Source organism: Apus apus, chromosome 5 (assembly GCF_020740795.1).
Source record: "Apus apus isolate bApuApu2 chromosome 5, bApuApu2.pri.cur, whole genome shotgun sequence".
Lineage (NCBI taxonomy): Eukaryota > Metazoa > Chordata > Aves > Apodiformes > Apodidae > Apus > Apus apus.
The window spans coordinates 55,520,342-55,544,183 of NC_067286.1; the positions used below are offsets into that span (position 1 = coordinate 55,520,342).

General features: G+C 46.7%; 1 protein-coding gene and 1 non-coding gene across 3 annotated transcripts; both read left to right on the top strand.

Moving 5' to 3' along the window:
- The first annotated feature begins 1,625 nt into the window (after positions 1-1,625).
- On the top strand, positions 1,626-9,371 carry EIF5 (eukaryotic translation initiation factor 5). Of its 2 annotated transcripts, XM_051620465.1 has the most exons (12): positions 1,626-1,822; positions 1,991-2,180; positions 4,182-4,461; positions 4,697-4,778; positions 5,000-5,172; positions 5,518-5,629; positions 6,324-6,463; positions 6,981-7,139; positions 7,332-7,493; positions 7,758-7,922; positions 8,198-8,332; positions 8,971-9,371. In XM_051620465.1, exons 3-12 carry the CDS (start codon positions 4,390-4,392, stop codon positions 9,061-9,063), a joined length of 1,293 nt encoding a protein of 430 aa, XP_051476425.1. In that variant the 5' UTR covers positions 1,626-1,822; positions 1,991-2,180; positions 4,182-4,389; the 3' UTR covers positions 9,064-9,371. The 2 variants fall into 2 exon arrangements, with proteins under 2 accessions (XP_051476425.1, XP_051476424.1); XM_051620464.1 differs by lacking the exon at positions 1,626-1,822 and having other exon boundaries at positions 1,836-2,180.
- Positions 5,987-6,110, top strand: LOC127386120 (small nucleolar RNA SNORA28). Its single transcript, XR_007889812.1, has one exon. It is a non-coding gene; the product is annotated as a small nucleolar RNA SNORA28 (small nucleolar RNA).
- Positions 9,372-23,842: the final 14,471 nt, after the last annotated feature.

Here is a 23,842-nt window from a genome sequence, read left to right on the forward strand (position 1 = left end):
TTGCCACACCACAGAGCCTGCTCATGGTGTCTTCACTCCACTCCACCCTCCATGCTGGTGACCTTAGAGACAGCGTATCAAGCTCCCCTGATGTTGCTAACAACGAGGGTTGCCTGGTAAATTACTGTGGCACAGACTCTTGGCATGTTAGCTGCATTCCACTTTAAAGGTTCTGTTAATTTTGTACCTTTCCTCAAAAGGTGCATATAGATTTGATTCATCAGTCACCTTGTCATTGCTAAATGCTGGGTCAGCAGTTAAATAGCATAAGGGTTTTTTCTCAGATCCAAGCAGCAGCCTTGGTTCTGGACACGATTCTCTAGCCATAACTAAAACATGAAGTATTATCAGTCCTAGAAGCAGACAGTGACTGAAAATATGCTGTTAATTTCAGCAAATGCACCTACTTAGAGGAGACTTTACGAAAAGTAAAATCACTAGGAAGAAGCTTCTAGCCTGACTCAGACCAGGGCACACTCTCACCAATCATCCTGCAATAATGTTCCCACCAAAAATGTTCAAGATGAACTTGAAGGTTCAACAGGAGGTGTGTTTTCTTGTGACTATATCAACACATTATCAAGGTCGGCTGGGAAACCTGTTTCAAAACTAACTTCAGGCAGGAAGGGATTTAGAGTATATGAAATTATTTAATGTCACTAGTAGTTTATCTTTGTTCTCTCTCTTTTCCTCTATACACCCACACAGCCATCAAAATCTTTCCAACATCATTCAGTAAGACACAGTGACAGGAACTGAGGAGTATTGTTCTGCTGGTGATTATTATAAATAATTGGGGTGAGTTCATCACTCAAATGATGAAGTCCAAAGAAGTTTTTTGCCACTTGAATATTATTCATGTTCTAAAATATCCAGAATAGTAAATCCTGTGAAACTGGGAAAGTGAAGAAGAAAGACAGGAAATAACAGAGCACAGGAAAGAAAGGACCAAAGCTTTCTGCTTTTAGATCCAAACACGTATTTCATCTAGGGTCCCAATTCAGCTCAGGAGGGCTGGCAACATTTTACAATGGGGAGTATACACACGTCTGTTTGTGTCATCCTTTGTACGGTAGCCCAAGCACGCAGAGCCACCCAAACCCGAGTCTCTAAAACGTTTAATAATAGGCTCCTTCCTGCATCCTGAAAGCAGGCCGGACAAGAAAAAACAAGTTACTCAGCAGCCTAACTGCTTCAAATTATTTGTAATACAGTTGCTGTGATGTCAAGCATTCAGACATTGCCAGCCTACTACGAGTCAACCCACCCCAGTTTTCCATTTTTACAGCATTTCAGACGTTGCTGCCACCCCAGGTCAGCGCCCCACGGGGGGAGGGGGGGGAACACCAGCCGCCCCCAGACCTTGCTCCCCGCGCCCCGCCCACCTCCCCGGGAGGGACGGCTGCCCTGAGGGGGAGCCGAGGGGCCCCTCAGGCCTCTCGGCACGGAGGGCAGGGCGGGCAGGGAGGCCCCGCGGCCGGGCAGGCCCCGCAGGCCCCGCAGGCCCCGCACCCGCCGAACTGACTCAGCCCTGGCCCGCTCGCGCGCCTCCCCACCCCCCATCCCGCGCTCTCTCGCGAGACTCGGTCGGTGTAGACGCGATGTCCTTTGGGGCACGGATGGGGGGGGGGGGAGGGAGGAGCGGCGAGAATTGATTGACGGCGAGAGGCACCAGTGGGCGAGGGGGGCAGCCAGCCCTCAGCCAATAGCCTCGCCCCGGGCAGAGAGGCCAGCCAATGGAAGGGCTGGCGGGGCGGGGCAAGCCGCTGGCTGATTGATCCCAGCTTTGGCGTTGTTCAGTCAGAGCGAGAACATTCTAGAGGTGAGTACGGGGCAGCCATTGCCGGGGTCCCGTCAGCCGCCCCCTTCTGCCTGAGCTGCGCGCCCGCCGCCGCTTCTCCCTTCCCCCCTTCCCTTTTCTTCCCCCTCCTCCTCCCTCTCCTCGCAGGTGTTGCCGCTAACGATGCTCCTGATTGTGTCTTGCCCGCAGATTGCCCGGCACTGCTGTCCCTGCTGATACCGCCCGCCCCAGGACGCCGGGACCCGGAGGCTGCGGTGTCCGCCTCCGCTTCCCTCCTCCTGGATATAAGCGCCCCACGGCCCTGTTCTCCTCGCGTACTCGGCTTCGTCGCAGCCCGGGGCGAGCAGCGTTGGGTTTATGTCTTTATTGGACGAAAACGGTGAGTATTAGCATTGGGCTAAGGGGAACGCGAGCAGCCGGGGTGGAGAGGAGGGTTTGGGCTCTGAGGAGGTGGGGAGAGCGGGCGGGCGCCTGAGGCTAGACTGGGGCGTTGGGTTGTCGTTAAACGGCGGCTACTTCTGTGTGACGAACCGTCCGGGACCTCGGTAAGACGGTGAAGAGAAACCAGGATAAGCAAACGAAAGCCCAAACGCTTTAAGCGCACGCGTTGGCCGTTTTCTGTTTTGTTTTTCTTTTAATTCCCCACCAGCGCCATGCGAGGGAACAAGATGGCGGCGGCTGGGCCGCGCCTCCCGCTGCTGGGGGAGGGGGCCCGGGCGGGGGGGCCGTGGCGCAGTTACTAACCCGGGGGGGGGGGGGGGCTGCTCTCCAGGGGGTAGCCCCGGGGGGGTAGAGGGTGAGGAGGAGGGGGGGGGGGCAGCTCGGAGCGTCCCCCCTCGCCGGAGGAAAGCGCATGCGTGGCGGGAGGGGACTTCCCCCATCTCTTCTTCCAGGGCTGACTCGATGCTTAATTGCTGCATTTCTGACTCATCACAGGGCTGAGCGGGGCGGGGAAACGGTGCTTTGAAGCGGGGAGTCTTGTCTGCCTTCCCGCGTTTTCCTCCGTGCATAGCATATGGAGGGGGGGGCGGGGGGGGGGAGGGAAGGGTGGTGCTTGGGATGAAGTGTCCTAGGGACCAGGAGAGGGAGCTTTAGTCTACAGTAGACAAAAGCGGTAATCTGGAAGGAGGGGAAGCGGCGCGTTCGTTCCGAGAGCTCACGCACCGTCACCGAGATACCTGCTTCCTCAACGCTTCTGCAGGCGCGTGGTCAGGTCACATGGTGGCTCTTTTTAGACATCTTGGGGAAGGAAACCTCGTGCTTGAAACAGAAACCACGGCGTACTTCTTGCTGAGGAAGGGCAAAACTGCACCTCGGTTAATTTAGGCTACAAGGCATGTGCAAATCTGTTTGTTTCTAGTGTAAATAAGTTGTAAACCTGATCAGAGGGACTCGGACCATGTGGCACTAACAGACGTGCTCTTACACATCAGTACTAAGAAGGGTACTTGAATGTGTCAGCGCTTCTGTCATTAAAGATAACTACGTGATGACGTGTCAGAATAGCCATGTTGTAGTCAGGGTTGCCTATTTAGTCCACCAGTTACGACTTAAATACTCTTGGATCTGATTATAGAGGCACATGTTAATTTAAATATGTAAATACTGCTTAAGTCAACTTAAATAATAGGATTCATCCTCCTTCCTCTTGCTCCCCCATTCCCCTAAGAAAAAAATCAAGTGGAAAAATTTCTGCACTGATCTGTACTTCTGCATTGCTAGGCTTTCTGCAGTGAAGCAACTTATGTCAGACTTTATCAGTCTTATTGTTAAATCAAAACTCAACAGAAGCTACTATGAGAATCTGTAAGTGGTAGGAGAGAATTACTGTATTTTCAACTCTTTTCCACTGTAGTCAAAAAAGCTGGTAAGCCGTGTAAAAATTACGTTGGGCTACAGATTGCTGCTGCTTTATTTAAGTTTTATGTCTTAACGTTCTGATAGAATATGGTTTATGTAATAGATTCATGCTGCGATACGGAATTTGAAACTGTTTTCCAGATCTTTCTGCTGCTTCCTGCAGCCTGAAACTTGTCACGTGACCCATTTGGTACAAGAGCCATTGGTCTCCATAGTAAATCAAGCCTTTCCCTTCCTTACTGATTGCAACACTCTTTCAGAAGTTAATTGTGCAGAAAATACCCTTAAGCTTAAGTTCAGTGCTTTATGTGCAGTAAGAAGAGGGTGGAAAGCTCTGTAGAGTAAAAAAGTTACTTAAGAGGTGCAGTTCAAGGCTGTCTTCAGTTCTGCAAGTTGAAACAAGCTGTAGTGTAAAGTTGTTTTTTTTTCTTTTTACTCTATGTCCTTTATATAGCTGTGTGGCAAAATTTGATTGGTGCACACTGAGATGAATTTAATTTGTGTTTATTAACCCTTGCAGAGCTGTTGCGCAGCCACTGGTACCTGTATTGGGGAAACATAGCATACAAGCAAGAACCTTACAGCCTCAGTGGCGAAAATTTTTTCATGTCAGAGACCGAGAACTCTTGCAGTCGTTTATGTCATCCCGTCTTCTCCAGACAGAAGATACCAAAAAACTGCAATCAAAGATCTCTTCATCTTATTGATAAAGCTACTAATAAGGCAAAATGTCTGTCAACGTCAACCGCAGTGTGTCCGATCAGTTCTATCGCTACAAAATGCCCCGTCTGATTGCCAAGGTAACTATTAACCATTAGTGGCAAGTAGGCAGTGTTTCACACTGCTTGTTTGCTTGGTAGAGGAAGAGGGGTGTGAGGTAACGATAACATTTACTCAGAGGGCAAGGAGGATGCTCTTTTCTGTCCAGACCCAGATAACATTAGCTCTTCTGAGAACACTTCAGAGTAGAACTTTGAAGCACACTGGGTTTGGCTGTTAAAGTCACTTAATCTTAAAATGTTTTTCTTTCTTTAGGTGGAGGGCAAAGGAAATGGAATAAAGACAGTTATAGTCAACATGGTTGACGTTGCAAAGGCGCTTAATCGGCCTCCAACGTGTAAGTAGTCCAGAGTGACCCAGCATTTTTGTTAGTGCTGTTGTGTTGGAAGTGGTAATGGTAGCTAATAAAGTATTGAAACCTTTTTCCAGTATTTGTAAGAAGAATACATTATCTTGAGATGAAATAATGAACAGAAAGAAGCAATGGCATATACACTTGCTGTTAAAAGTCACAGTGAAGATAAGGGGGCTGTGGTGATTATTATACTTCCTTTACAGATCCTACCAAATTTTTTGGTTGTGAGCTGGGAGCACAGACCCAGTTTGATGTTAAGAATGACCGTTACATTGTCAATGGATCTCATGAGGCGAATAAGCTGCAAGACATGTTGGATGGATTCATTAAAAAATTTGTTCTCTGTCCTGAGTGTGAGAATCCTGAAACTGATCTGGTGAGCACTCTCTGTCTAACAGTAGCACAATGGAAACACTTCACTAGATGTTTATGGAAGTGGGGTAAAGTTAATGGCTGATTTGAACATCTGTGAAGATAAAATCCAGTGTACATGCACACACACCTGATCTTTAGGAAGGCTTTACATTTAAAAGTTTTACATCTATAACTTGGAAGTTACAAAACTTCTGGGATAAATTGCTACTTCTAAACTTACTCTGTTGGAAGTAATACAAAATGAAATCTGGCTTAATCTTGTGGAGGTGGTAATGTAAATGTCAGGTTTAGGCTTTAATTCATAGTTCTCTAAGCAATATGTTAACTGGTGATTCTTTTTTTGCAGCATGTCAATCCTAAGAAACAAACTATAGGTAACTCTTGCAAAGCCTGTGGCTATCGAGGCATGCTTGACACAAACCATAAACTCTGCACGTTCATTCTCAAAAACCCACCTGGTAAGTGTTTCTGTATTTAGTGGAAGTAAAGGGAACTTCCTTGGTGTGACTGCTGTTAATGAAGTAGAAAAACAAATAATTGCATCTAATTAAGTGTAAAAAGGCTTTAGCATGCTCCTAGAGAATGTTTGTGGGTCAGATGTCCATAGTTTCAACATGAGCAGTCTTGTCTGTGGGCTCGTATCCCTTTAGAGTTTAAGTATTTTTCAAGAGCTGTGTTTGTGCAGGACAAAACCTCATAGCAGAGCTGGTCAGCAGGTGCTCATGGCAGTTTTGACTTTTAAGTCAGTGTGAAATGGAATGCTAGGAAGTAGAAGCAGTGTAGTAAATGCTAACTGTAACATACTAGCTTTGTGCAAGCAACACTCTGTAGTAAGCATCTAATTGCCTGCTGCAATTTAAGCTTGCTAAAATAGAAAAGTCTAACCTATTCCAGGGGTCTCTGCTTTGTGAGGTCACCTGTTATATAGACTTGGACAACCTATGTCTTTAAGAGAAATAAGACACTCACTGGAACCGGAAGCGTCCGCAGCAGATGTACATCTGCCCTGAATGTGTCTGGGGATGAGTACTATGTATAACTTGCTGCTAATAAAAGCATCCAGACCCACTTGGGGAATTGGCAGAGGTGCACTAGTGCAAGGTCTGTAGCTTTCTCTAGTTCATAGAATAAAACATGAAAATTCACTTGCAGAAAGTGGTGACACTGGTACAGGAAAGAAAGAAAAGGAGAAGAAGAACAGAAAAGGCAAGGACAAAGAGAATGGTTCTGTGTCCAGCAATGAGACACTTCCACCCCCACCACCAGAGGAGATTACTCCTCCACAGGTTGTGGTAAGTAGAAGGGAAAGTGAGGAGACAAGGGTGAGTGGTGTCTTGCTATGTAAAATCACTGGTATTCCTTGCAAGTCTACATGGCACCAAAAGTTCTTGCCGTATCCAGAACTTCACCGCTGGAGCATAAGTATCCCTGTGTCTCATCTATAGCAGTCTTAATCAACTCTTCAGTAACACTTAAGTGTGCTCCTTGCTAAGTGAAAGCTGCATACAATTAATAATCCAAGTCCCTGGAAATGAGTATCTTGTGAGCGTACTAGATAGAGTGAAATAGCTGCACTTGAAGTAACCCTACAGATTGCTACAAACTCAAGTCTAGCTTCCATTACTTCTCTCCTTCATCTGCCTTTGCTCCAACTTTGATTTCCAAATCATAGTGTAAACCTTTATTTAGGGAAAAATCAAAAGTACATGTATATAAAAACACTCTCAAATCTATCTAGAAATAATACTCACCTATTGCTAAGCTTGTAGTAGCATTGTATGAATCTCTTGGTTTGGTTTTGTTTTTCAGGAGGAGGAGGATGATGATGACTGGGGTGAAGACACCACAGAAGAAGCCCAGAGGCGTAGAATGGATGAAATCAGTGACCATGCAAAGAACCTCACACTAAGCGAAGACCTGGAAAGAACAGTGGAGGAGAGAGTCAACATACTGTTTGATTTTGTGAAGGTGAGTGTTCCCCTGGTTTGTTTGCTTGGTAGCCAGTCTGCTGTAGTTGTGCTTGGTCTCTTTACCAACACAAGCTGCTCAAGGTTATACTGAAGTACTCATTCCACCAGTGGTGGGGAAGTAAGTTGTGCAATAGAGCACTGACAGACCTCAGTAGCTTTAAAATGTTTCTGTCTGTTCCTGTCTTTGTAGAAAAAGAAGGAAGAAGGTGTCATTGATTCTTCTGACAAAGACATTGTAGCAGAAGCAGAGAGGCTGGATGTAAAGGCTATGGGCCCTCTGGTTCTCACTGAAGTCCTTTTCGACGAAAAGATTCGTGAACAGATAAGGAAATACAGACGTCACTTCCTTCGTGTAAGCAGCCTCTTCTTTTGCACCCAGTGGCACCACTGTTGGGGGTTGGTTTTTATAGCGACTACTCAGCTCAGTTCTGGATTGCTTGGTACTGTGGAGAAGAAGGCTTTTTGTACCTTTTTTAACTACACCTACTTAGCTTGGGAAAACTGCCAGGAGCTGATGTAAATTTTTTGCTCTGAATGAGTTGAGAGCAGAAGCAGCAGCTGTTTGTGGAGAGGAATAAAATTAATTTAATTGCTCTTGCTTTTCTCCCAATTCTAGTTCTGCCACAACAACAAGAAAGCTCAGCGGTACCTTCTCCATGGCTTTGAGTGTGTGGTGGCCATGCATCAGTCTCAGCTTATTTCTAAAATACCACATATTTTGAAGGAAATGTATGATGCAGATCTTCTGGAAGAAGAGGTCATCCTTGGCTGGGCAGAAAAGGTGAAGAGTAGTATTTCACATACTATACCAGTGAAGTACATGAACATAGCATACTGCGTGTGGCTTCTCTATTCTGGTGAAATAGCTTGTGCAGGTGTCTTTAAACAACTCATCTGAGAAGTTACTGTCAGGGAGAAACCTCCCTTTCAGAAATGGGCTGTTCAAGGCAGGGGGGTGAGGTTAGAGTTCTGAGTTAGGCTCTTGCTGTATTTGGGTGTGACCTGATTGAAACCGCTTTAGTGTTAAGGCGGAGTCTGTGTACTTTTATCTTTCAGGCCTCAAAGAAATATGTTTCAAAGGAGCTTGCCAAAGAAATCCGTGTCAAAGCAGAACCTTTTATTAAATGGCTAAAGGAAGCTGAAGAAGAATCTTCCGGTAATGAAGAAGAGGACGATGATGAAAACCTAGAGGTAGGAAAGGCTACTTACTGTAAACAGTTCCAAATTGTGCTGGTTTTGTATGTTTAAGTCTTGTGCTTTGTCTGGTGCAGTACAAAATAGTTCACGTGTTACCTTGCATGTTGGGAGCTGGAGGGACACCTCATCTCTAATGATTTGTCAGAGCATATTTGGTACACGTGTTCATTTGTCTAGATTAAAAAAAAACAATCAGTACAGATGCATCTTAATAGCCAAAGCCTTATCACTGTGGAACAGGACAGTCTTGCACAGTAGTAGTTCATATAGCAAAAGACTGACATGAAGTCTTGTGGATAAAGCCTTACATATTAGAATAGTTGGCGGGTGTGTGTTTGTTAGAAAAGCTGATTTAAAGAACAAAGGCCCTTTTCCTCACAGTGAAAGCTTCAGTAAAATCTGGTACACTCCAGCTGCCTGGTTGGGAATTTTTTTTTGTGCATGGGGTTTTTTTACTCTTCTAGTAGTACCTACTCTTTTTCTTGGTGCAGAGCATTTTGGAACATAGAGCAGCTCATGGCCAGACAAGGAGGGCTGTTAAGTGGGCGGATGTTACAACTCCTGATATTAAAATTTCTCCAGTGCTTAATGATGGCAGTTTCTGCTGTAGTAAGCATGTCTTTTCTCCACAGGTGGTGTACTCTACAACTGCCAGTGAACCTAAAGTTGAAACTGTGAAGCCTGCAAACAATAAAGATGACGATATTGATATTGATGCCATTTGAAGTGATGCAACATAGCTTCCAGCATAATAGTGCAAACTTCTCTGCATTTTCTGCCAGAAGTGTGACTTGTATGTGCACAAGCTGAAATGGCTTAACATCCTGCTACTCTTTGTGCTCTAAAATGTAACTTTTTACTGTGACTGGTCTTGTGTAACTAAGCCTAATACCAAGGAGTCAGCATGTCAGTGAACTGATCTAGTTTGCAACTGGCATGTTCTGTTTTGTTTTTCTAACTTGTGTTGGACACATAACTTGGAGCACATTTATACAGTTGTGGAAATAAAGGATTTGGTTTTGGTCAATCTTCATTTGTGACTCTAAACTCCCTTATTTCCAAGTAAGTATTTACACAACTTGGTGAAATGCAAAGTTTAGGAGAAAATGGCAAAAATCTCTTAAGGAATTTTGCCTTTTTTTTTTTTTTTATTTTAAAGGCTGTTGTAAGAGTGGAGATTTGATACCTGAATAAGAAGCATGTGTTGGGTGATACACAGTGGACAGAAAGCAGCCGTCTGCATTCTGGTCCTTGCAGATGCTTTTTAACAAAAACTGCAGGTGTTACTACTATGTAAGTTGGGGGTTTTTCTCAGATTCTCAACAGTTCTGTTAAATACAGGTTTCAGTGCTTTGACCAGAGCTGAGAAAACTGGTGCCTTGTTTAGTTACAATGCCCCCCTGGCTGTGGCCACCAGTGCTGCTGTGTAGTGTCGGCACCCAGTTTGGAGAGGGAAGGGCAGGAGCCCCTGAGGCTGATCTGCTTAGCTCTGGAAGTGACTTCTCTAGATCTGAAATGCCAACCAGATTCCTTTGGAAATCAAGTACAGAGAGAGATAAAGTCCATCTGACTCTGGTGAGCAACAGTTTTTGACCTAGTAAAGTAGGGCGCTGGTGAGGTTTTGGGAGTGTTTTTTATTGCCTTTTGCAGCCTTTTGCTCTGGAAAACCTGAGGGGCAAGAGAGTTACTTTTTTTTTTTTTTTTCATTGCTGTGAGATTCAGTATTAAAAGTTGCAGAGACTGAAGCTCCCAGTGCAGAGTGAGTTGGTTTTCCTAGGCAAACAGTGTTAGCCGAACTTGCTATTTGAAGGGGAGGATTTGCGTGCTGGTTACAAAGTGATGACTTGAACTGCAGGCTTTGCTCTCCAAAACAGTGGGGTGTAAGTTTGTGAGCTTGCTGTTGTGTTGCAGGTGGCCTTGGCATCAAATTGTCCCTGGGCACTTGCAGATGCAGCAAACAGCATTTGAAAGATGGAGCAAAGCCATAAATCAATCAAAACTAATATTTTTAGATGGGTGTTTATTGCAGTAGTACAAAACCACATTTTTAATTTAAGTACAAGCTTATTCTTGGCTTCTCTAAAAGAAAACTTGTTCTGCTTTCTGTTTAAACTAGGTTTGTATTTCAAATTATGTTTATTTGGAACCCAGGAGATGAATCACTAATCCCCATGTGATGTCTCCAGCAGATAACTCCTGGCATGGGCGCACGCCCCTGTCACAGCTGTGAGGACACCACTGCAGGCATTTGCCTGCCAGGCTGGAAGCAGAGTTGGAGAATGTGAGATCCTTTGTAAAAATCCCATCTGGACATAGCGTGTTACTGATCTGATGGGTTGTGCCTGGTGCTGTTGTAGAAGACTCATCAGAGGGTGTTAGCATATGTGGGTAGCAACTAAGGGCCTAGGATCTGGAGTTTTCCTTAAAGAAAAGGGTTGAACTTCAGGGCTCAAGACAGGAAAGAGTTCACCAAAATCATCAGTTGATCCATGCAGACACAGTGCAGATGTGGCTTTGCAGATCTGGGTTGATGCCATGTCAGGGGTGTGTCCAGGTTTGTGTCTGAAGCGCACTGTGTGGTGTTGCTACCAGCTGTGACATGGTCAAGTTTCACATGGGGTAGTTGGTTTCATTTTAGAGCAGACTTCATTGCAATTGTAGGCATCCACCAAAGTGGATAATCTTGTTTTTTCCACCCCAAGACCTGGGGCCTAGCAAGACAATCTTGTATTTTGCACTAGGAAAACTAGGATATAAATCCATCAAAAAAAACTGCGTAGTTATCAGTGAATTTGCTATGTTGATGTCATAGCAAAACTGTATGACAGTAGGTGAGGGGTAAATGGAGCATTCAGGGAGTGGAAGTGTTCTTGTCTGTAGTAGTCTACAGCTGGATCAGGTTAACTGAAGTGGAACCCTAATACTCAGCCTGAAGGAGGTTTCTAGAAGCAGTGAGGCCATCTATGAGGCCATCACATAGCTATGAAATCTCCAGCAGTTATGCTTGCCACATGATTTTCACTATTTATCTGTAACTACAAACCTGTCAGCCCCACCTCTGTGCCTGAGAAGATGATGACATGGTTCCTCCTAGAAGCTATGCTAAGGCACAGGGAGGTGATTCAGGATGGTGAGCATGGCTTCACCAAGGGCAAGTCCTATCTGACCAAGCCTTCTATGACTGACTACATCAATGGACAAGGGAAGAGCTACTAACGTTCATCTGGACTTCTGTCAGGCCTTTGACATGGCTTCCTGCAACATCCTTCTCTATAAATTGGAGAGATGGATTTGATGAGTGGACTGTTTGGTGGATGAGAAGTTGGTTGGGTGGTTGTAGCCAGAGAATAGTCAACAACTCAGTGTCCAGATAGCGATTGGAGACAAGTAGTGTCACTCAGGGGTCCATATTGGGACAGTACTGTGTAATATCTTGATCAATGACAGAGTCAGATGAGTGCATGCTCAGCAAGTTTGCAGGTGACGCCAAGCTGAGTGGTGCAGTTCAAATGTGTGAGGGATGGGGTATCATCCACAGGGACCTGGACAAGCTCAAGAAGTAGGCCTACCTGTGTGAAACACTTGGGTAGGGGTAACCATTTGTATCCATTTAGGCTGGAGGATAAATGGATTGAGAGCAGCCATCCAAAGAAGGCCTTGGGCATACTGGTAGTTAATGAAAAGCAGGACATGAGCCAGCAATGTGTGCTTTAGCCCATAAAGCCAACTGTGTCCCAGACTGCATCAACAGAAGCATGACCAGCATGTTGAGGGAGGTGATTCTGCCCCTCTACTCTGGTGAGATGCCATCTGGGATATGGTGTCCAGCTCTCGAGTCCTCAGCACAGGAAAGACAGGGAGCTGTTGGAGCAAGTCCAGGGGAGGGCCACAAAGATGATCAGAGGACTGGATGGTCATAGGACTGTCCTATGAAAATGAGCAGAGAGTTGGTGTTATTCAGCCTGGAGAGAAGACTCCAGGGAGACATTATTGCAGCCTTTAAGTACTTAGAAGGGGCCTATAAGATGGGCACAGACTTTCTAGCAGGGCCTGTTGTGACAGGACAAGGGGTAGTGGTTTCAAACTAAAAGAGGGGTGATTCAGACTGGATATAAGGAAGCAATTTTTTATTATGAGGGTGGTGAAACACTGGTACAGGTTGTGCAGAGAGTTGGTAGATGCTTCATCCCTGGAAATACTCAGGGTCAGGTTGGATGGGGCTCTGAGCAACCAGATCTAGTTGAAGATGTTCCTGCTCACTGCAGGGAGGCTGGGCTGGATGGTCTTTAAAGGTCCCTTAGAACAAAAAGTATTCTGTGATTTGCATTTTGCTGTTTCCATCTAGAATCGTTAACTGAGGATTCCACCAGCTAATAAAAATTACTGTTCGTTTTGTTAGGGAAGAAGTCTGACTTAGAAGTTTCCTGACTCTGAATTTATTAAAACTAGCAAGTACCTCTTTAAAAGGCAACTCGGTGTTTAGATAAAATCTGCTTAAAGCTTCAAAGACAGTCCTGGCACCTGGGAAGGAGACTATAAGTATTGGGTTATTTCGCTCACTTCATACCCTACAGTCTCTGTGTAAAAACCTCAGTGTGAAGGCTGTGATGTGGCAGGTGGAAGGTCTAGCAGCAGGTCCATTAGCCTTGGCTTTACAAACCTTCATCTCCCTCCAGGAGCCTGAGATTAGGAGCTTTACTGCAGCTCAGCAGCCTCCGTCAGTGTTGTCTTCTCTTCGTCCAGCACAACAGGGAGCTTCCCAGCTGACAGCTTTGCTTGGGGCAGCAGCAAGAGCAGATGAAAGGAGCTCAGCGGCTTCAGCTGGGGTTTGAAATCCTGGTGGCTGTTGTGCATGTAAGAAGTAAAATTGCCTGGTTTTACTTTAATCAATGAGAACCTAAAAACTGTCAGTAGAGGCCAAGGCCTCGCTTGGCTGGATACACTGAATAAAAAAGGATGTGCTTTGTATAAAAGGACGCTCTTTGCTCCTGAGACTGTACAGCTCTGGCTTGCAGTGAGGCAGTGGGTAAAGATAAGAGAAAACTGATTTGAAGGGATAGCAGCAGGCATAGTACTGTGCCAAATGCTCTTTATTTCCCTTTCCTGTGGTACTGGCTGCCCCAGCTGGTGCAACCACGATGTGATGCTCCCAAAGAGGTCGGCTTTTCAAACAGGGTGCTGTTCGCTCCCAAGGTCACTTCTGTGAGGTGTTACCACAAGGCTGTCCTTCCTCCCCACTAAGATCTTCCTTGTTCTTCAGGGTGAGATGCTCGCTGAAAGATCCTGATCTCCACCCAATTCTGGTTAATTTGTTGCCAGCCAGATGTACCATAAAGTTAAAAGAGTTGATTTATAACTCTAATAAAGAATGCTTAGTGTGTGGGTGTATTCCACTTGTGCAAGTTCTGAACCTTGATGTTTGAAAAGAAGAGGTATCACTGAAAAGTAGTTAAGGAAGCAATCTGTAACAAAGCTGTCCTTAGTTTGAGGGCTGCTACACAGTAGTAATAAAAATCACAGCAATTCTGGGCTCCCAGTGAAACCAGTGAACGGAAACAGCAAGAAGAGATGGCACAAAACTAGCTGACCCACCAATTAGTCTTCCAAACTGTGGCAGCTATTTTCTTCTCAAACTAATTACTCCAAAAGAGCCTCGGATGGCTGTTGCTGAGGATTGACTCCTTGGCATTCAGTAGCACCACTGAACCGTGAAGATGTGGAACAGAAACCCCAGAAGTAAAGACAATAAAAAGCAGCTTAAAAAAAAAAATGCTCTTCAGAGTCTTCTTTGTGAAATACTGTTTGCACGCTTAACTTTCAGCTGAAGTCTTATTAAGTTTTAGGGAGCTGTTGGGATTACTTACATGCTGGACAGGCTGCTGGCATTGTTTATGATTTTCATTTTGAAGACAATGATCTTGCTGCCATGGAGGTGTCAGAGTCTGTCCCTGGAACTGATGAGGAGCTGTTCTGGGGCCCCTGACCAGCTTTCCCAGAAAGTCACTTCCTTACTTAGTGTGGACTAGCACCATGGTATCTCCACAGTTTCCTCAGAACTGTTCCAGTTGAGATCTGTCAAGGACACAACCCCAGCACTCAGGTGATTGCTGCCTCAGCAAAATTCTGCAACTCTTTCATATTTTTCAGAGGAAAAATAAAATAAAAAATTATTTTATATCTTGGGTTAGGAACCCCAAAAACAGGCATTCACTCTATCATTGTCAGTAAAGCGGAGGGAACTGTTCCTTTCCATTGTGATGAGTGTCAGGGAAACCAAATAAATGTTGAACTGTCTTCTCAGTACCTCAGTTCTTCTACTTGCACATGCTTGAAAAAGCTTACTAAGGCTCTTTAGTAACTTATCCTCAACAAAAAGCTGCTTCCTGGGCTTCTGTAAGTGGGATGCCACTAGCTTCCAGTGCTGGCCACACAAATACACCGTGGTGGGACAGGTCCAGAATGAAGCCAGGAGGCAGGTCAGCAAGGCAAGGCACGTGGCCGGGCACAGGCAAGCCCATGTGGGGACACAAGCTTCACAGGGGTCCCAGCCTCAGCACCAAGCTGGGGAGGCCCCGGACTGGGCTGCTCCCAGTTCTTTCTCACACTGTTTATTCTATGTTGCTCAGCTCCAAGGCTACTCAACTGCACCATATCAGAGCTGACCTTGAAGGCAGGCAGCCACACACCTGCGAGGAGGGGGGAAAGGTTGCACAGCCTGCTGCTGCTCCCAGGGCCCTGACATCTTCTGAGGATGGAACTGGAGAGTGATGTGTTTTTCCACTGCTAATCTTATCTCATTACCATAGTGTTGGATGCATTTTCTGCCTGATATTTTCTTTCTCAAGAGGGGAAGAGATGATTTCAAAAGAAGAGCTCTGGGCTGAGCCCATAGGCACTTCAGCCATACATTGCAGATAAAGGAAGTATCAGCACCAGGAACTCCTCAACAGGTTTGTGTGGGTGTTATATTATTCTCTCTGAATTTTCACTCAACACTGATTTTTATATCTACCTGGTATTAATAAAAAACCCAGCTAACAGCACTGACGTCAATGGAGTTTGCCTTTGTGTCTGTGCAATTAAGGTAGACATCTGGCATCTTTAAAAGAAACATGAGGAAAGTTTATTTCCTCAGGAGATTCCCATCCCTGTGTTGTCAGGGAATTGTTAATAAATTATTTATTATTTACTAAATAATCACTCTTGTGGACAAAGTTGTAAGTACACAAATTTTGAACAGAGTAGTTCACATAGGAAAAGATTAAATGAAGAAGGAAGAGACTAAATAAAAAGTCTAAAGGTTTTTCAAAGGGGTTTCTGATGCTGGGAAACCTGGATTTAAAGGCTTCCATCTCCTGCCTCCACTGTTCCTGCAGTCTGTGCTTCTATTCTTTATTGTAAGCCAGAGGAGCTGGAAGTCCTGGATGTGTGGGGCTCAGGGTGGCCACAGGGGAAATAGTGGGGGCGGGGAATAGGAAGCAGGAGCAACTGCAATGACAGGAAAATACTGCCTTGGTGGGGAAAGTTAGGGGATTTTAAATTATCTCTTTTAGATTCTTATTTATCAACTGCCTTTTAATCCAGGACTTTGAATTCCCCATGCCTCCTCCACAAAAAAAGATGGCTAGATTTCAGTTTCCATTTATTCTGCTGAAAGAGTAAGTGGAAGAAACATAAGATTGCAGAAGGGGCAAGTTTAAGGAAAATCATGGACTAGCAGTGTACTTTTCACAGCATCAGAAGAATCAGTTTAAACAAGACAAACAATGTCAGCCACGTCTCATGAGGTCAGATCAAGGTGGTAACTGCATCTGCTCAAGCTGCTGTCAGGAACACACCACCTCCAGAAGAGCAAACTCCCTCCTAAGGTGCAGCAGTACAGAAAAAAGGAAGGGAAACCTTTCTGTAATAAAAGCAGGCTGGATGCTTCCCAGTGGAGTTCACCAAAGAACATCACCTTCACCTTACAGCCAAATGGAGGAGCCAAATTTTTTAGCATGTAACATGACTCACTGAAAGCACCAGTCCAGGGAAGAACAAAACAATGTAAAAAAGTACTTACATGTAGGTAGAACTAATTATCTGTGTGTCTCATACTGATTAAGAAAAGAGGGGGTGGAGGGTGGTAAGTCCACCTAGCCAGCTCCTGGTCAATCCTGATGCCAGAAGAGAGGAACATGTTGGGCAAAACAAATGCCAATGGAAGAAAAAGTTGCTCATGAAGCCCTTGGAGCCGTGCAGTCATCCTGTCCCCACTTACTAGTCTTAGTGAACCTCCCCACATGCATGGATCTGGAGATGCTTTCACTTTTGCATGGCTAGGTTTGGGTGCTCAGGTGCAACTCCTGCTCAGGACAGGTCCCTTGGGGAAGGAGTGTGATGGCTGGGAGGGAGGCATGAGGGAAGCTGAGCTCAGCACCATGGGCATGGCTGCTGCACCCTGCTCCAGGTCAGCAAACGGGAAGCTAGGAGGTGAAGGTGGCCGTGGTATGTGGGTGGTGGAGGAGTGAGAGATGACAGGTGAGGCCTTCCGGTTTGGTAACACCAACAGGCTTGTCTCAGGCAAGGGGGTGGTTTTATCTGAATCATCCAGGAGGAACTGAGTGTTCTGGTGGGAGGAGAAGTGGGAGAGCAGGTACCTGTCTGTTGTGAGAGCCTTTTCTGGGGGTGTTTGCTGATGTGCACTGGGAACTGTGGTGCTTCATGAGCATAAGGTACTAACTGCCACAGCTTCTGGGTTTGTTTTTATTTATATATTGTCTTGTCTTGTATTGTCACTGCCTTTGTTCCTGCTTTTTCTCAGCATTGGGGGGAGGGACTGGAAGACAGAAAGAAGCATCAGTATCACTAATACCAGAAAACCTGTTCTGCAGGAAAACCTGCAGATGTGTGGGGAAGGAGTGGCTGCACTCATGACCTAACCTGCCCTGCACAAGGCAGGCTGGGAGGGTGATCAGGATGACAGGCACCTTCCTCTGTCCTCCCCATCCCCATTAACCCATTCTCAGCCCTGGATGAAAGAGGCTGGCTGCTGTGCAGAGCCTGATTTGGTAACCTGCTAGATGCTACTGGATGGCATTTATCCCCCTGGACTTACTCTGCCTTTTCCTATTCCATGGGACTTGCTCTGCTTTGGTGGCAAAAAGCCTCTGCCTTGCTCCAGAGCTGGTCAGTGGTGGGGGATTTTGGTGTCTGTAATGGAAAAGCCTGTAGCTGTTACAGGGCTGACATCATGGAGCTCTGTGCCCTGTGGAGGTACCTGGGTACCAGGGAAGTGCTGGCAGTTTTCCATCACCCACTTTCCCTCTCTGAATTCTATTTCTTGACAGCAGCAGGGACCCGCTTCACCGAATATCCCCAGGTTGTAGCACAGGAGAGCCTGGCTGGGGACCTCAGCTGGTGCCCCCTGTGCACAGCCCAGCTGCACAGCCTCTGATGGGCGGGGGGACACGGCCCAGACAGGCAATGGGAAGGGAACAGGGACAGACTTTTCACCTGCACCCAACCTGGGGGGTGGCCCCGAGCATCCGCCACCACCCCGGCCGAGGTGCTTGTGAGCCCGGGCAGGAGGGTGCACGCCACGCCCGTGGGCGGCAGGACCGGCCCACGGAGCCGCGTGTTTCGCTCTGGGGCCGGGCACAGACCCCGTCACCCCGCGCCTGCGGGAAACGCTGGGGAAAGGCGGGATTCCCGGCCGGGTCCCCGGGCAGCCCCGCCACAGGGCCCGGCGCTGGGCCCCGCGGCGCCGCCAGGGGGAGCCCGTGCGCCGGAGCCACCGCCCGCCCCGCGCCCGGAGCGTCGTGACGGGAAAGGAGGGAGAGCAGGGAAAAGGGAACGGGTAGAACAAGAGAAACGGGGGGAGAGGAAAAAGGGAAAAAGGAAAGAGGAAGAAGGGAAAAGGAAAAAGGAAAAAAGAAAAAAAGACAAAGTGAAAAAAGAAAAAGGAAAAAATAAAAAGGAAAGGAAGGAAGGAAGGAAGGAAGGAAGGAAGGAAGGAAGGAAGGAAGGAAGGAAGGAAGGAAGGAAGGAAGGAAGGAAGGAAGGAAGGAAGGAAGGAAGGAAGGAAGGAAGGAAGGAAGAAAGAAAGAAAGAAAGAAAGAAAGAAAGAAAGAAAGAAAGAAAGAAAGAAAGAAAGAAAGAAAGAAAGAAAGAAAGAAAGAAAGAAAGAAAGAAAGAAAGAAAGAAAGAAAGAAAGAAAGAAAGAAAGAAAGAAAGAAAGAAAGAAGAAAATGAAAAAAAAGAAAAAGGAGAAAAAGAAAAATTAAAAAAGAAAGAAGAAGAAAGGAAATGAAAAAAAGAAAAAGGAAAAAAAGAAGAAATAAAATTTAAAAAAACAAAAAGGAAAAAATAAAAAGAAAAAAGAAAGAAGAAGGAAAAAAAAGAAAAAGAAAAAAGAAAAAGGAAAAAAGAAAGAAAAAAAACAACAAAGAGGGGGAAATTAAGAAAGGGGGGGAGGAAAGAAAGAAAAGGAAAAATTAAAACAAAAGAAGAAAAAAAATCACAACAAAGAAAAACCACACAAAAAAATCCTCCCTCCCCTCCAGTTTTCACACTCCTGAGTGTTTGATGGCTGTGAATCTGCCAGGATTGGTCTCCTCTCTCCCAGCACCCACTGAGCTTACAGAGCCTTCCACACATTTTTGGGGAGTAAGTGCACAATTCTCTGTGTTGGGTAGAAAGGAGGTTCTTGGCTCCAGGCTCACACCACCCCTCTCAGCATCCCCTGTGGAAAGCGGGGCCGTGCCAGCCACAGGGCCCCAAGAGACACAGGGAGCCTTGGGACCAGGAGGTGGCAGGGCCACCACCTCCTCACCCTCTGCCCTAGGATGGTTGTTGTGTTGCAGCAGAGGGGATGCCTCTCTGGAAGGAAACAGCACAGAGCTGTCTGATGGGGCAGGTGGTGGATGGAGGTGAGAGCAGTGGAAATAATTCTCTCCTGAAGCTACTGTCAAGAAAGAGTCTGAGAGACAGAGCTACAGCTGCCTCTCCATCACACACAGGCTATAAATAAGGAGCTATTTTCTTCAAGAAGGTATATGGTATGTCACTGTTACAGCCAGGAGGACTTGCTTGCAGATACCCTCCAGCCTGTGTCATGCAGGATGGTCTTAAACCTCTGGACCGTGTAATCTCAGTTCACATGCTTCAAGGGCAAAACGTTTACATTGGAGGATACATTCAGGCCATACATAGCCTGCTTACCCTTGGCAGTGCTTTTTCCTGCAGGAGCAACTACCAGTTCTCCACACCCAGCAGAACAAACACTGCAGGGAGCCAGAAGCCACATCCTCTCTGCAGCTCCTGACTCTGTTTCCAGGTAACGTGTCTTGTGAATGAGCCATTTCACCAGCTTTGCTTGCTCAAGTGCCATGTGAGGTGATCCTGCACGTGCAGCTGGGTGGTCCTCCACCCATGTGGGCACCTGCCCTGTCCTGCTGATGGTCTCAGATTTCAGCATTCCTCTTCCAGCATGGGATGTGATAGTGGGGTGGTGGCAGGAGGGAGAGGGTCCCCTGTCATGCGCCAGTGACTCACTGTGAAGTACCCTGCAGTCCCACGGTCCCCCTTCCAGCTGCATTCGTGGCACCCTGGGATGCTGTGATTAAACACCTCCAGAGAACTGTGTTAGTACAAGGGGTACCCACAACTGCAGGGAGCTGCAGAGAAAATACAACTAATAGCATGGCAACACCATCCAGCTCCTGCTCAGCAATCCAAGGGGATGAATCTGAGCATCTATCTTTTTTTTTCCCCCCCTCACTCTCCTCTGATGTAATTTTTCTGCAATCTTGTCGCACGCAGCAAAACTTACCTGAAAAGCACAACGACAAGGGCATCAGCTGTACAGGAGGAGAGATCCCTACATGATCCCACATCAAGTTGCTTCTGGACAGCAGGGCTGATGATCTTGGCTTTGCCTGGGCAGTGAGAGAGGTAGTATAGGGGTCCTGGGATGGGTTGATGGAGGCTGAGTCATCTGCCTGTGCAGAGCACTGAGGGCAATTGATATCTCTGGGAGACATGGGTGAGCACCAGGGGAGCTCCCACTGGCAACTCTATATGCAGTGAGCAGGGAAGAGATCATCCAGAATAAAAAGAAAAAATTGGGGGTGACAGCTTTTCTTGAAAATGGAAAAAAACCCCCACATTTCTTATCATAAATGGAGACAGCAGTTGGGTTTTTTAGAAATATTATTTTTCCTCCATGTCTTTCTATACCTCTTCAAGCACAAAGTGTCACCTTGGTCTTGTGAGAGGGCTTCTAGATGACTGCCAGACAAGGGAATTTATGACCTTGCAGGTGTTAGGGAAGCAAAAGCCTAATTGCCTGACAGATTTGGGCAATTTTAATGTATGTGAGCTCTTCTCACTTGATACCTGTGAGATCAGATGCCTGGGGAAGAGCTGTTTGGCCCCAGGTCTCAGCAGGAGGTGGGATCAGTTGGATACCAAAATCCAAAAGCTGGGCAAGGTGGATCTGAGTGGTGGCTGCCTTTTGCAGGGACAGTGTGAAGGCAGTGCCACTCGTGTCACCTGCAGCAGGACAGGGTGGCTCGAGGAGGGTCCCTGCAACCCCCCCTTCCCTCCTTCTGCATCCCATGGCTCTCTGCAGTGCTCACATCCAAGGGGGGACCAGCCAGGCCCTGCAAAACTCTAAGAAGTGGAACTTCTCCCCCAGAGTTGGACTGTGAAGAGAGCTGGAAGATTTCTGCCTCCCCCACCTGCCCAGGCTTTGATCCCAGCTGCTCTGGAAACTAAGCTTTGAAAATACAGTGATTTCACAGACATGTTGATTAGGAAATGAAATTCCAAGAAGCAAATAACAACCTGGTTGCACCACCTGCCTCTCTGAGGCTGGAGCTCCCCACCAGGAAATGTATTCTCATATTTTTTTGACACATCCAGGGTGTTGTATTATTAATACAAAATGCAGACATAACTTCTTAAGAGAAAATTACTTCCAAAGAAACTGCTGCACTTTCTTTGTCTTTTTTTCTTTGTTTATTTTTCCTGTGAAGACAGATCAGTCTTTTCTTTTGCAGAGCAAAAATTAATTGTACATTTACCTAGGACTAGGGACAGTCTCCTGGGCACACAGAAAGACCCCAGGGATTTGTTTTCTCTAGAAGGCTGTTAATCAATATTTCCAGTTTCATAGAAAAATTGATTTAATGGAGGATGAATAAAGGCTGGGGATCATTGTGGTTAATTCTATAGGAAAATAACCTCAGCCTGGCAGTCCTATGAGGACTGGATTGCATCTAGTTCATCCAGCTGGGATGGGCAGAGGACTAGCTGATGTGGCTGCCTCCACAGCAGCTGTGATGCCATACAGTGATTCTAAGTAAGTATCTCTTATTCAAACACCCCAAAATCCAGCTCTGAAAAACAATCTTTTTCCCCTTCCCATCTGTATTAATAGCACTGTGCTTTTTTGAGCACTGCTGACACTATTCTGAGTATATCAGCCCTGGGTGAGAAGGTGTTTGGGGGCTGATTAGTCTTATTTTTGGTACTGGGAAAGCAGGGATTGCTCTCAGCAGAGGATAAGCTTGGGAAGGTTTGTACTCCAAGTCTAGGACAAGTGGGACCGTGAATCCACCCTGCCTGGCTAGTCACCACTGCAGCAGCTGGGACCTGCTGGGACCTGCCAGCCCTCACTGGGGCCACACTCCAGTTAACAGCAGGGAGCACAAAATATGGAGGTAGGTTCCCATTTCTGGAAACTGCCATTTCCTTGGAGGCTTGATGTCTGCCACCTGAAGACAGCTGCGGGGTGGCTCATGTGTTGCTCCCCTGAGAATCAGACACCAGGGAGCCCAGCTCCCCAGTGTGGCCCCAGCAGCCCAGCCAGCTCAGAGCCACTGCACCCAGCAGAGCCCTGAGCTGCTTTCCTTTGCAAGGAAGAACACCCAGAAATGTTTGAGTGGTGGATGCCAACAAGGTAGGCTCAGCAGCTTAGTGGAGAGACTGGGGATAGGCCAGGATCTGTCAGAATCCAGTGCTGGCACCCAAGGCAATGGCAAGGGCCAAGCTGATTTGATTTCAGAGGAGGTACAAGAAGCTCCTGAAGCTGGCAGAACTGCTGCAACAGGGGAAAAACCAAAATGGGCTGTGCCTGTTCTGAGCAGCCATGTACGGGGTTGGTGATAGTTCAAACCCACTGGTGGGTCACAGCTGCAGCAGCAGATGGGATTTCAGAGTTATCTCTATTTGCTTTTATTCCCATTTAAAGTTTAATGGGAGGGTTTTAAAGAAGGCTTGGAAGGAAGGTGAGGAGATGTTTGCAAGAACCTTTCTGAGAGGTAGAAATACCTTCATAGGAGGAAGATCATTTGCTGGGAAACACAGCAAGTATCCAGCCACTCACTGGAGTGACCAGTCTCTGGTTGGTACCACAGGTGAAAAGGCTGTAAAGGGCCTTCCAGGAAAAGGCAGATCATTTTTCCTGATTGCAGTGGCAAAAGAAGAGCTAGGGAAGCAATACAAAGAAAACCTGCCAAAGCAACAAGCCAGGAAAAGAAGCTTTGCAGAAGTGCTTTGAATAGGTGCACATGATGTGACAGGGGATGTATCAGAGCCAGAGAGGTTAAAGCATGCAAGATGAGAGATGACACTGGCCTGGCCATGAAGTACCTTATCTTACACTTCTCTAGTTTGCATATCCAGAAATATCCAAGCAGATAGGGTCTGACTTCCAAACGCTGAACAGAGGTAGACTCAAATAGCCTTTATGCCTGTAGACCTTCTCCACCAGCACAGAAAGGATTAAACTATTTCTCTCTCCAAGGGTTGCCTCCCTTCCTTTGGTGCTGCTTCGAAATCACCCCAAAAATTAGAAACAGGGATACGTCCTTACATCTGCAGCTCATTCTGCACAAGATGTCCTGTTGGGAGGGGAGTTTTCCTGGTGAACCGCAGGACACCCATTTTGTGCTCCTCAGCTCCTCTTGGGCAGCCCCTCTCCCCCCCACTCCTCCTGTACATGGAAGCATCCCTGAAATGGCAGAGGCTCATCCTCCCAGCAGCATGGGGGATGCAGGCAGGAGTAGGGTGGGGATGCAGAGTGGGCACAGGGTGGGAGGAGACCAAGCAGCCCCAACCCTGACTGCCATCCAATGCAGTACGAGACTGCTCTGCTCCCTCCAGCTGTCTGCTCCCTCCAGCTGTCTGCTCCCACCTTTCTTCCCTTCCCCTTCCAAAGAGCAGCTCGCAGGTGACATCTTTGACACCTCCAGCTCTCTCTCTGCACATCACAGCTTCTCATCTCCAGCAGCTAATAGCAGAGTGCTGGGGGAAGGGACCATATGCCAAAGCAGCTCATCTAAGGCATGTAATAACATTACATGCCCCTCTAGCAGGAGGAAGGATGTGACATGTGGTTAGAGTGGTGACCAGAATATCTCCCCTCTCTCCATGATGTAGGTGATGCTTTTGCCTCGGTGCCAGTGGCAGGAGGCAGCTCTGTGATGGGACAGGGGACAGAGCCACCTCTGTTTGGAG

Bases quoted from the DNA above. Each gene is read 5' to 3' on its own strand.
- EIF5 (XM_051620465.1), top strand. From the start codon at position 4,390: ATGTCTGTCAACGTCAACCGCAGTGTGTCCGATCAGTTCTATCGCTAC. The intron at 5,173-5,517 runs GTGAGCACTCTC...CTTTTTTTGCAG, and splicing joins AGAATCCTGAAACTGATCTG to CATGTCAATCCTAAGAAACA. The intron at 6,464-6,980 runs GTAAGTAGAAGG...TTTGTTTTTCAG, and splicing joins TTACTCCTCCACAGGTTGTG to GAGGAGGAGGATGATGATGA.